The sequence below is a fragment of the Artemia sp. Qi Xiang Cuo genome, chromosome 15 (genome assembly GCF_049724085.1).
Source record: "Artemia sp. Qi Xiang Cuo chromosome 15, ASM4972408v1, whole genome shotgun sequence".
In the NCBI taxonomy this organism is placed as follows: domain Eukaryota; kingdom Metazoa; phylum Arthropoda; class Branchiopoda; order Anostraca; family Artemiidae; genus Artemia; species Artemia sp. Qi Xiang Cuo.
This window is the reverse complement of record NC_142808.1, coordinates 57,916,821-57,930,650: the sequence shown is the minus strand read 5'-3', so window position 1 is coordinate 57,930,650 and position 13,830 is coordinate 57,916,821. Positions and strand designations below refer to the sequence as shown.

Sequence of the window (13,830 nt, the reverse complement as noted above, 5' to 3'; positions counted from 1 at the left end):
TTAAGCAGGGTTGTGTTCTATACCCATTTATATAGATTATTTTTATGGACCTTGTCTTAAGAAGCACAAGAAAGGCAATGGGAGAACACGGAATCCAAAGAAGGTAAAACCTCTGGACATAGATTATGTTGATGATTTAAACATCCTAAATGAAAGTGTCAGCAAAATGAATTAAAATATGATTAAAATGAATAGAAAGAAATTGAAACTCCGAATAAGAAGAAATCACCTACGGATTGTTTTGAGTACCCAACTGACTGATTATGTTTCAAACGATAGGCTGTACGAAAAGTGGTGTTCAATACTGCTTTATAGGGCTATAATTGAGAGAAAGGTTGAGATGACTAGGGCACGTTCTGCGGATGGAGGATGACCGATTGCCAAAGCTTGTCCTTTTCGGCCAACCGCCTAGGGTTAAACGGAAAGCAGGTCTTCCGTGGTTGAGGTGGGACGACATCATAAAGAAATATACAAGGGACATGGGAACGTCCTGGGAGGGTACGAAGAGGTGGGCCTCGAATAAATTGGGATGGAGGAGCACGCGAAGCTGTGCTGGCCTCAAGCGTTTCGCTGCTTCGGTGTGTCGATAGTAGTACTAGTAGTATTATTAAACTTGGGAAAACAATAGTTAGCAATTTTACTTGCATCTGATCTTTTGCAAAAATTGAGTGAGCACGAGAGGGGGTTGACACTAGAAAGCATAATAACTGACACCATTTTCAGTTGCTACATTCTACTTTATTTTAACACTACCATAAACAAGTTTATAAAAAAAAGAAGAGAGAAATAGACTAAGCATTGGATTTCAAACACTCCATTGGGCCTATGGTTTATATTCCCCTTCAAATATATAATGTTGCGACAAGCCTACAGATCTAACTTGCATTAAGTGAACAAGGCACTTGTATAGTGGGATTCATTGTTTTCGAATCTGTGAATTCAACGAGTCAGAAATACGAAATTACTCAGAATTTTTAACAGAGAATTATAAAAACTTGCTTAAAAATTGGAAATTTTACCTATATTTAGAGTCTTCAATTTTTATTCATTTAATGCATAATTATATCTAATGTCTAATTATATTTAATGTCTTTGTTTTTAACTATGAAAAATTCAACGTAAATTTCAAAAATGTGCTTGGATGAATGGCTAAAACTAACTCAACTATCAAATGATATCATAACTGTCGACATTGACAAACAAAACTTGCAGAGGGAACAAACTTTAACAACCTACACAACCAATGCAGAAAATTCAAGAAGAAGGAGGGGTAAGAGGAGAGATACAAATTTTATTGACATAATTTTCATTTAAAACTGACATCATTTTTGATCGGCTTCGGGATCTTTTAATTTAGAATTCTCAAAAGAATATTTAAACAATAAAATATTATTGTTTTGCTGAATGTAAATAAAAACTGTTGTTTTGAATCAGCTTCCATTTGGCATAAATTTCCACTTTGGCAACTAAGTTCACACATAGCGAAAGTCACGCAGCACTAGTTTAACTTTTCAGTTGCTTCAAAAGGCAGTTCAGTTATTTTTAAAGATAAGAGCCTCACGCGCGAAAAATTGTCACAATTTTTTTGTGCTTAACATTTGATTTATTTTGATGCGCTACCATATCATTAGAAATGCAAATTTAGCCTGCCAAACACTTTTGGTAAGACTTTTTAAACGCTGTAAAAACATGAAGAAAGTTGATATCACACTTAAAAAAAAAAATTATGTAATGCTCTTTTCTTTTTTTAGATATTCCTTATGGTCCTTTGCTATCCCTTTGTCCACCAAATATAATAAAATTCATCCTTTTCTTGCATCTCTGCAGATTTTGGAAGGGTAATTTCTCTCCAGGATGTTTTGACTAGAAAGTCATTAACTCATGTTTTTAATTCTGTAGCTCTACCTCAAGTTCTTCTATATTTAGTACGGTTACCATGTTTTACTTTTTCTAATTGTTCAGATATTAAAACAACGTTTTTTCTTATTTTGGGAAATTTTTATGTTGACTGGAATTTTTTGATTATTGAAACTAGAATATTGTTTTTTCTTTAGCTAGTTGGTATTTTAGAATTGCTGCTTGTTTATGTTAAAATTTACGATGTTATCAATATAATGGAAGGACCAATATGGCATTGGAGGGACCAATATGGCATTTAGTAGATCAATAGTCCAATAGAGTGAGATAAAGGAAAATGAGTGCATTTAATTAGGTTGGGGAATGCGTGAAATGGGGAATTTCCTTTTTCAAACTAATATTACAATGCTATTATTATCAAATATACCTTCATCATTACAATCCAGATCTTGAGAGTCCAACACAGATGTTAAATTGGATATTCTAGATGCAACACTTAAAGGTAGCTGTTGCTGCTCAGGTGATAAAGTAGAATTAGAAGTTTCTCTGATCGTTTCGACAACATTTGGCGAAGCATATTCAGCTTCTATAACAAAAATAAAGAGACAGAAAATAAGCAAAATATTATAAATATTCTAAATAATTAATAAGTCCCCCAGACATAATAAAACAGACAATAAATGTAAAAAATAACATATAATATGAAAACTGAACAAATTAAAGCGAGATAATTAGATAAATAGGAAACCAATTTCAAAAATTAGCATTTTATCCAAAGACTAAATTGGGGCTTAAGATAGAATGTGAGATTTGAATCGCAGGACGTTGTTAAGTATGAGATATAAAGCCAGAGTATTTAGCTAGCTCACAAAAAAGCCATAAGCTTTAGTAGCTAAGACTAACGATGGAAAAATACCCTTCATATATAATATACTTCAGAAGTGACCTTCCGTTTACTTCTCCTGGTTCCAACACCTGGAGAGTGCCACCCTACGTGGTCTGCGCCACCTTGTTACGCCACTGCCCTTACTACGTTGAAAGAGAGTGGCTTGTAAGTGTGTAGAAATAGGTCATGTTCCATTATTTTATATTACAAAATATCTTTAATTTTTGTTTCTACTGAAAATACAATAATAAGAAAAATATCAAAGCTCATGTGCATGTCATTCCTGAAAGTGGCTTTATTTTTGCCCCATTTTCTTTTTCTTTTTTTTTTTACTAATAATACTGTTTTGGACATAACGGAATAATAGTTTTCACTTCTTTCTAAAGAAGATCCTCTTCCTCTCTGACTTACTCCTATAAATGCTGGACATTCTTTTGTAACTGAATATCTCACCATTTAAACTTTTGTTTATTTGACTTTTGTTTAGACTGTCTTTTTCTAGAGTTGTTTATGGAAATTTCTACATGTGGTAGCATAATCACTTTAAATATTTGCAAATACCATAAATACAGCGCTGATTTACGCAACAGTTCTATCTTTGCTTTTAAAGTAGAGGTCTACTTTAGGGGAATATTTGAAAATGACTGAATTGTTTTGTGTTTAACACTTATTTTTTTTCATGAGTTTTCCAAAAATTCAGAAGGCAAACTGAGTCTTACTATAAACGTTTAGTAATGCTATTTGAAAGCTTTATATAATAATAATAATGTATTTTCTGCTGGATTTACAACAATGGAGATAGAACAATTGGAGTGACTGTACAAAATCATCTACAAGTACAAAATATTTACACTACAATACTTACGACAAAAGTATTGTGTTGAAAAGTCAAAAAGCTCCTCATGGTCACTTGGTAAAACCTCTTCAACTTCTGAAAGAAAGAATAAATAAAAGAGACATCAAACACATTCAACAGAAAAGCTTACAAAACAAGCCCAACTGCTTCCCCGTTTTCAACACAATTGCCACAAATATGGATAATGACCCTTATGAGGACAAACATCAAACTATATCTGGCAAATAGCCAACACAAAACGTGTAGATTTAGAGTTGATAAATATTCCTGAAAATTCTTCAACAGGTTATGCGGTTGATACGCTAATGAGTTGGCTAATCATCTAGCATAAAAAAAACACCAAATGATTGGTGGCAATGTTGCTTTTTTCTTTGAATGCTAGTCCCAGTTTCTTTTAGCGTCAAACAACAAAATTGTTCAATTAATTCTATTTTTGCACCTTTCATTCATTTCGTTTAAGATTTTATGCTGGTAAAATGATTTTGGAAAACATATGCAGATACACAAGAGAAAATATATACCCTACTTCCTGTTTGACAGAAATATTGAAATACTAAAGCTGATAATTGATATATTTTCCCTTCCAATTCTAATGAAATAACTGAAAGATTACCACCAATTATATGAATAATTTTTTCTACCTCCCCCCCTCGTCCTGGAAAAAATCTTACTTTTTACAAGGCTTTCAATTGAAAGCAAATATTGGCTAGAGGAAAGCTTGATACTTTAAGAGACAACAAACATACAAATCAGACTACTTGTGGTCAAACTGTCATTAGATTCAATAGGGCTTAAGCTTGAATCTAAGAACAAGTATTGATTGTTGTTGATTAAAGTCAACAACAAATCCATATGATGAAAATATTATTTACAACAAACAAAAAGACCATGTTTCCTGGAAAATAAAACTTGGAATATCTTTAGTAGGTTATCTATTAGATATTCACACTTAGCTATACTGAACAATAGTAAATATTAAAAAAAAAACAGTATTTGGAACATAAATGAATATGTGGAGGGTAGAAAAGGGAAAATTGTCAAAAATCTACTAAAAAAAACACTAGAAAAATCAATTTTTTTTGCACTCCCACCTCCCCTACTCGAAATCTATTGACTGCAATATATAAAACTGGCAACACCTGAACACCTCTTGAAAACAAATTTAAGAGAACTGGGAAACTTGACAGAATTTGGACAAATTGATAAAACCTGATGGAATTAAGTGCTTTTTGCCAAGAAAATAATACAGATAAAAAATGGCAAGACAGACAACAAGACAATAATAAATGTCACACGATAAAAACCAACAGCTTGATTGTTTGGTGTATCCTCTACAATCACCAATATATACCTTATCATAAACACCTTTTCTTTTTCCTGATTTATTTACAAATCACAAAAAGATAATCATAGGCAGCGCGTCGCGCTGCCTAAGTAAAGAACGATGCTAGCACAATGTATTTTTTTTTTCCATACCAGGGCACTTTGTATCGAAGGAGTTGTCGTAGAAACTTCAAAAAGGGCTAATTCGATTGGAAATTGGAGTGGCTAGTGCCCTTTTTAATAGTCAAAATTTGTCCCCCCCCACGCCCATCATTCCCCCAAACACATCCAATCCAAATTTTTAGATAGCCATTTTGTTCAGCGTAGTTGATTTCGACATAGAAAATATATTTTTGAGGAGGATATTCCCCCAAAGCCTCAGGACAAGGGTCTTAAGTCATTCCCTGGGGGCATATATGAACAATGTTGGCACAATGTATTATTTTTTTTTTTCCTTTAGAGCAGGGCACTTCGTATCAAAGAAGTTGTCGTAGAAACTTCAAAAAGGACTCATTCAATTGGAAATTGGAGTGGCATGTGCCCTTGTAATAGTCGAAAGTGATTGGAAGGCTAACACCCCTTCCACGCCCACAATTTCCCGAAATACATCAAATAAAATTTAGAGATAGCTATTTTGTTCAGCGTATTTGATTTCCAGAGAGAAATTATGTTTTTGAGGAGGAAACTCCCCCTAAGCCCTCAGGGCAAGTGAGGGCATATAAGGGAAAAACCTTACAAACAATGTTGGCACAATGTATTTTTTTTTCCTTTGGAGCAGGGCACTTCGTATCAAAGAAGTTGTCGTAGAAACTTCAAAAAGGGCTCATTCAATTGGAAATTGGAGTGGCACGTGCCCTTGTAATAGTCAAAAGTGATTGGAAGGCGACTAACACCCCTTCCACGCCCACCATTTCCTGAAACACATCAAGTAAAAATTTTGAGATAGCCATTTTGTTCAGCGTAGTTGATTTCCAGAGAAAAAATATGTTTTGAGGAGGAAACTCCCCCTAAGCCCTCAGGGCAAGTGAGGGCATATAAGGGAAAAACCTTATATGCCCTGGGGCCATATAAGGTTTTTATAGAAGGCATTGTCATAGAAACTTCAAAAAAGGCTCATTCGATTGGAAATTCAAAGGCCTAGTGCCCTTTTTATTAGTCGAAAGTGATTGGAGAGCAACTAACCCCCCTCTCAAGCCCACTGTTTCCCCAAACACATCCAATCAAAATTATGAGATAGCCATTTTATTCAACATAGTGTTCAGTTCTGAAAATTAGGTCTTTGAGGATCACAACCCCAACCTCCCCACAGCCCTCAAGAAAGGGTTGTAAGTTATGCCCTGGTGGCATTTAAGGGTTTTATAAAACGTGTTGTCGTAGAAACTTCAAAAAGGGCTCATCCGATTGGAAATTGAAATGGCTAGTGCCCTTTTTAATAGTCGAAAGTGATTGGAAGGCAACTAACACTCCTTCCACGCCCACCATTTCCCAGAACACATCCAATCAAAATTTTTTTTGATGTGTCAATCAAAAGTTATCTATTAGATATTCACACTTAGCTATACTGAACAAATAGTGAATATAAAAAAAACAGTATTTGGAACATAAATGAATATGTGGAGGGTAGGAAAGAGAAAATTGTCTAAAATCTCCTAAAAAAAACCCCTAGAAAAGTCAATTTTTTTGCACTCCCACCTCCCCTACTCGAAATCTATTGACTGCAGTATATAAGACTAGAAACACCTGAACACCTCTTGAAAACAAATTTAAGAGAACTGGGAAACCTGACAAAATTTGGACCAGTTGATAAAACCTGATGGAATTAAGTGCTTTTTGCCAAGGAAATAATACAGATAAAAAATGGCAAGACAAAGACAACAAGACAATAATAAATGTCACACGATAAAAACCAACAGCTTGATTGTTTGGTGTATCCTCTTGATTCACCAATATATACCTTATTCATAAACACCTTTTCTTTTTCTTGATTTATTTACAAATCACAAAAAGATAAATCATAAGCAGCGCGTCGCGCTGCCTAAGTAAAGAACGGTGTTAGCACAATGTATTATTATTTTTTTTCCATAGCAGGGCACTTTGTATCAAAGGAGTTGTCGTAGAAACTTCGAAAAGGGCTCATTCGATTGGAAATTGGAGTGGCTAGTGCCTTTTTTAATAGTCGAAATTTGTCGACCCCCCCTCCACGCCCATCATTCTCCCAAACGCATCAAATCAAAATTTTGAGATAGCCATTTTGTTCAGCATAGTTGATTTCGAGATAGAAAATATATTTTTGAGGAGGATACTCCCAGAAAACCCTCAGGACAAGGGTTTTAAGTCATTCCCTGGGGGCATATATGAACAATGTTGGCACAATGTATTTTTTTTTCTTTTGGAGCAGGGCACTTCGTATCAAAGAAGTTGTCGTAGAAACTTCAAAAAGGGCTCATTCAATTGGAAATTGGAGTGGCACGTGCCCTTGTAATAGTCAAAAGTGATTGGAAGGCGACTAACACTTCTTCCACGCCCACCATTTCCTGAAACACATCAAGTAAAAATTTTGAGATAGCCATTTTGTTCAGCGTAGTTGATTTCCAGAGAAAAATTATGTTTTGAGGAGGAAACTCCCCCTAAGCCCTCAGGGCAAGGGTTGTAAATTATGCCCTGGGGGCATATAAGGTTTTTATAGAAAGTATTGTCATAGAAACTTCAAAAAAGGGTCATTCGATAGGAAATTCAAAGGAGTGCTCTTTTTAATAGTCAAAAGTGATTGGAGGACAACTAACCCCTCTCTCACCCCCACTCTCTCCTCAAACACATCCAATCAAAATTATGAGATAGCCATTTTCTTCAACGTAGTGTTCAGTTCTGGAAATTAGGTCTTTGAGGATCACAACCCCCACCTCCCCCCTACAGCCCTCAGGAAAGGGTTGTAAGTTATGCCCTGGTGGCATTTAAGGGTTTTATAAAACGCGTTGTCATAGAAACTTCAAAAAGGGCTCATCCGATTGGAAATTAAAATGGCTAGTGTCCTTTTTAATAGTCGAAAGTGATTGGAAGGCAACTAACACCCCTTCCACACCCACTATTTCCCCAAACACATCCAATCAAAATTTCTAGATAGCCATTTTGTTCCACGCAGTTTAAAGTTCGGGAAATTAAACCTTTGAGCAGGACACTCAGACCACAGTCTTCAGGGCAAGGGTTATAAGTTATGCCCTGGGGGCGTATAGTTTTTATTGAAATATTTGTCGTAGAAACTTGAAAAATAGCTCATTCGATTGGAAATTCAAAGGGCTAGTGCCCTTTTTATTAGTCGAAAGTGATTCGATGGCAACTAACCCCTCTCACGCCCACCTTTTCCCCAAACACATCACATCAAAATTTTCAGATAGCCGTTTTATTTCACGCAGTTTAAAGTTCAGGAAATTATACCTTTGAGCAGGACACTCCCCCCACAGTATTCAGGGCAAGGGTTATAAGTTATGCCCTGGGGGCGTATAAGTTTTTATAGAAATCTTTGTCGTTGAAACTTGAAAAAGAGCTCTTTTGATTGGAAATTCAAAGGGCCAGTGCCCTTTTTAATAGTTGAAAGTGATTTGAGGGCAACTAACCCCCCTCTCACAACCACCTTTTCCCAAACACATCCAATCAAAATTTTTAGATAGCCATTTTATTCAACGTAGTTGAAAGTTTTGGAAATTAGGTGTTTAAGGATGACAACCCCTCCCCCCACAACCCAGAGGGCAAGGGTTGTAAGTTATACCCTGGGGGCATGTAAGGTTTTTTTTTATAGAAATTGATGTTGTAAAAACATCAAGGCTCATTCAATTGGATTTTGAAAGGGCTAGTGCCCTTTTAATAGTCGATTTTAATAGAGCAATTAACCCTCCTCTCACGCCCACCATTTCCCCAAACCCATCCAATCAAAATTTCAAGATATGCATTTTGCTCAAAGTAGTTGAAAGTTCTGAAAATTAGGTCTTTTAGGATGATAACCCCCTCAGAGCCCTCAGTGCAAGGGTTGGACCTCAGTGCAAGGGTTGTAAGTTATGGCCTGGGGACATATAAGGTTTATATGGAAAGTTGTTGTAGAAATTTCAAAAAGGGCTTATTTGTTTGGGAATTGAAATTGCCCTTTTTTATTGTTGAAAGTGAGTGGAGAGTAATTGACCCCCCTCTCACGCCCACTATTTCTCCAAAAACATTCAATCAAAGTTTAGACACAGCAATTTTGTTCAACGTAGTTGCAAGTTCTGGAAATTATGTATTTAAGGATGACAAGCCCCCTGAGCCCCCAGGGTAAAGGTTGTAAGTTATGCCCTGGGGGCATATAAGGTTTTTATAGATAGAGCTGTAAAATTTTCAAAATTGGCTCATTCAATTGGAAATTGAGAGGGCAACTGTCCTTTTTAAAAGTTGAAAATGATTGGAGGGTAACTAACCACGCTTTCATGCGCACCATTCCCCAAAACACATCCAATCAAAACTTTCAGATAGCCATTTTGTTCAACGTAGTAAAAAGTTCTGGAAATTAGGTCTTTGAGGATGACAACCCCAGCCCTCAGGGCAAGGGTTGTAAGTTATGCCCTGGGGGTTTATAAGGTTTTGATTGAAAGCGTTGTTGTAGAAACTTCAAAGGGGCTCATTTGATTGGAAATTGAAAGGGCTTTTTTTAATAGTTCAAAGTGATGGGAGACCAACAAGAGCCCCTCTCACGCCCACCATTTTCCCAAATACATCCAATCAAAATTTTGAAATACCCATTTTATTTAACGTAGTTGTAAAATCTGACAATTATCTCTTAGAGTATGACGACCAACCTTCACAGCCCTTAGGGTAAGGGTTTCAATTTATACCCTGGGGGCATATAAGGTGTTTATAGGAAGCGTTGTTGTAGAAACTCAAAAAAGACTCATTCGATAGGAAAAGGAAAGGCCTAGTGCCCTTTTTAATAGTCGAAAGTGATTGGAAGGCTTAAAATTTTTATAGTAGAGATTGATGTGGGTATAATGTATGATTTTTTGTTGTTGTTGTTTAGACCAGGGCACTTTGTATCAAAGGACTTGTTGTAGGAATTTCAAAAGGGCTCATTCGATTGAAAATAGAAAGGGCTGATGCCCTTTTTAATAGTCAAGTGTTTTGAGGGCAACCAATCCCCTACCACGCCCACCCTCCCATTTGCCTTTATGTTTAAAAACTAAATGTTGCCTTAAGATTAAAGCAAAATGTACTGTGTTTATGCTAATTCCCAATAAGGCATCTCAGCAGTATCCCAAGAAAGACTGAGGGTATTATGTTCCAACTTTTGGTACTACTTCTGCTCTTAAAATTTAACCAAGTCAAAATAGTATAAGTGTATCCAAGCTATCAAAGAAAGTAAGCAGATTTTTTTTGTGAATGGTATCAAGTTTTCCATTTCAGGCCAACTAGAGGAGGTATGAAACAAAATTAAACACTACTATTTATATCCAGATTTTTAAAAGGGTGTGCATTGTGAAAAAATGCGGAAAAATTTTCTCCTGCATACAAATAGCAGGCTAAAGTTGAAAGTCTTAAAAAAACGAAAAGATTTAAAGTATTATTTTCTTTTTCCCTGAAAAGAATATGTCAATACAAAAATGGATAGAAATTAATTATAAAATTTCCACAAAATAAGTTTTTTAAAGAAAAGTAAGACTATTAAACAAAAAATGAGCAAAAACAAAATCAAATAATCTACCAAGCGTAAGACTACCGCAAATCAGCATTGATAAATAAATAAAACCCAAAACAAACAGAAATTACAATAAATAACCAATTTAAACTCAAGTCTTACTATAAACGTTTAGTAATGCTATTTAAAAGCTTTATGCAACAATAAAAATAATATATTTTCTGCTTGATTTACAACAATGGAGACAAAACAATTGGAGTGACTGTACAAAATAATATACAAGTACAAAATATTGACACTACAATACTTGACACTAATGTTTAATATTTTATTTTAGAAATGAAACAAGTTCTTTAAACAAAATTAGCAATTTTTTTCTATAGAGAAATTTGCTAATTCCAGAATTGGCAGGAATTGTTGTCCATAATCCATTACATAGTTTCAAGTTATTTTTTTTTTCATCTTGTTATGGCTTCAGCAGTTTCAAATCTTAAGATGATGAATACCTAGCAAAGTCTAATTTTTTCTAGCTTTTCCTAATAAAATATTACCCAATATATTTGATTATACAAAAACAAAATGCTTGAAATGTACCTTCATTGTCAAAACATGCAGAGCCCAATTCCAAAAGCTGGGTTGTAAATTCAAGAAGCTCCTGATGGTCACATGGTAAAGCCTCTTCAACTTCTCAAAGAAAGCATAAATAAAAGAGACACCAAATGCATTCAATAGAAAAGCATATAAAAGAAGCCCAACTGCTTCCCCTTTTCAACACAATTGCCACGAAAATGAATAATAACCTAATAAGGACAGAAATCAAACTATCTTTGGCAAATAGCCAACACAAAATGTCTAGATTTAGAGGTGATAAATATTCCTGAAAATTCTTCCACAGGTTATGCGGTTGATTGGCTAATGAGTTGGCTAATCATCTAGTATAAAAAAAACCACCAAATGATTGGTGGCAATGTTGTTTTTTCTATGGATGCTAATCCCAGTTTCTTTTAGCGTCAAACGACAAAATTGTTCAATTAATTCCATTTTTGCATCTTTCATTCATTTTGTTTCAGATTTTATACTAGTAAAATGATTTTGGAAAACATGCATATACACAAGAGAAAAAAGATACCCTACTTCCTGTTTGACAGAAACATTGAAATACTATAGCTGATAATTGATATATTTTTCCTTCCAATTCTAATGAAATAACTGAAAGATTATCACCAATTATATGAATAATTTTTTCTACACCCTCCCCCCTCCCCCTGAAAAAAATCTTACTTTTTACAAGGTTTTGAATTGACAGCAAATATTGCCTAGAGGAAAGCTTAATACTTTAAGAAACAACAACCATACAAATCAGCCTATTTGTTGTCAAACTATCATTAGATTCAATAGGGCTTAAACTTAAATCAAAGAAAAAGCATTGATTGTTGATTGGATTTGTTGTTGATTAAAATCAACAACAAATCCATGTGATGAAAATATTATTTACAACAAACATAAAGACAATGTTTCCTGGAAAATAAAACTTGGAATATCTTTGGTAGGTCAGCCTATCTATTGGATATTCACACTTAGCAATACTGAACAAATACAACATATTTATATAAAAAAAAAGATTGGAACATAAGTGAATATGTGGAGGGTAGGAAAGGGGAAATTGTCTAAAATCTACAAAAAAACTTGAAAAATCAATTTTTTTTGCACTCCCCCCTCCCCTTCTTGAAATCTATTGACTGCATTATATAAAACTAGCAACACCTGAACACCTCTTGAAAATAAGTTTGGGAAAACAGGGAAACTTGACAGAATTTGGAAAAGCTGATATGGAGTTATGTGCTTTTTGCAAAGGAAATAATACAGATAAAAAATGACATAAATGCCTTTTCTTTTTCTTGATTTATTTACAAATCACAAAAATATAATCACAGGAAACAAACAAACATCAAGTAATGTTATGAAAAAGATTGTAGGTAATTTGGTTTAAAATAAAAAATACTTATTATAAGAGATAAAATAGTCCATATAATTAATATATAATAAATTATTATAGATAATAATAATAAAACAAGTCCTTATACTGAATAGATAATTATTGTGGCTGCCACACAGAATAGACACTTTTAGTAGGAATACTTTTTTCTTATTGCTTTTTTAATTTGTGCTTTCTAATTTTTCTTATGGTTTACGCCTGCAAACAGCAAATAGTAAGAGAAAATTTTTCAACTTGAAGACTTGTTGTCTCCCCAAAATAAAAAAATATAGCTAATAAACTAAACTTTTGTGTACTAAAATAGCCATTCTTTGCCTAGCTTTTATCCAGTTGCATGTTATTTTTTTTTTTTGTTATTTTCACTGAGGAGAACTTTAGAAGCAAGAATAAAAGAAGCAATTATGTACTCTAGAAAAGCAGTTTTTTTAAAAAAAATTTACAAAAATTTTATTGGATAACTTACCATTTTTAACAACAGAAGTCTCAGGAATGGTGATAGGCTCAGCCATGTTTGGAACGTGAGGGACATCCATAATATTATCTCTGAAAGAAGTTAATGTCAGCTATAAAACATATAATACTATTAACAACACTTGGAAATTTGGATTTAAGTTACAGATTAATTGGATTTTAAGTTACATGACAGATTCTTATTTCTACCACATAATAAGAGAGAGGGGGACAGGAGCAAAGGAGCCTTTATCAATAACAGGTAGGCTAAATATTTTTTAGTGTTCATTATCAGCCTAAAGTTTTGGCTGTTCTTAAGGAAACCTCTTAGTATCAGAAGAGAGCACCATTTGGTTCCTTACTATGACCTGTAAAATCCTAGTTTAGCTACTTTTTGCTGTATGGGAAAGGGGTTAGGTTAGGAAAACAAAATTTTCAGTAATGAATCTAGGGCCAAAAACATACTCCAGGAAGGTATTGCCAAACTTCCATGTTAACCCTATTCTGATTTATAAGTCTTAGAAATTTGCTTAATTGATAGGTCTATTACCTATTGAAATTTTGGCAAAACAACATTTTACTTCAATTTTCAGTTATCAGTTTCTTTTTTTCTGTTTTTTTTTCTCAAAATGCAGTTTCTGTTATTTGAGTAAAATTTTACTGTATATAAACGTTTTTTTTTTCAAAATTTACAAAATGTATTTGTGCATCTTTGAAACCTCAGAAATTGGGATTGAGCACAGTGGCATAATTTTGTCAAAATCCTGGCGGGAGGGGGGGGGAGGTGGCAAAGTTTGGGCCAATCCTCT

General features: G+C 34.2%; 1 protein-coding gene across 1 annotated transcript; it reads right to left on the bottom strand.

Annotated features, from left to right (window-relative positions):
- Positions 1-2,246: 2,246 nt before the first annotated feature.
- LOC148943908 (uncharacterized) lies at positions 2,247-13,108 on the bottom strand. Its single transcript, XM_089101278.1, has 4 exons — positions 13,035-13,108; positions 11,170-11,259; positions 3,609-3,674; positions 2,247-2,443 (listed from the first exon to the last, which is right to left on the bottom strand). Exons 1-4 carry the CDS (start codon positions 13,102-13,104, stop codon positions 2,247-2,249), a joined length of 423 nt encoding a protein of 140 aa, XP_088957404.1. The 5' UTR covers positions 13,105-13,108.
- Between the last annotated feature and the right edge of the window lie 722 nt (positions 13,109-13,830).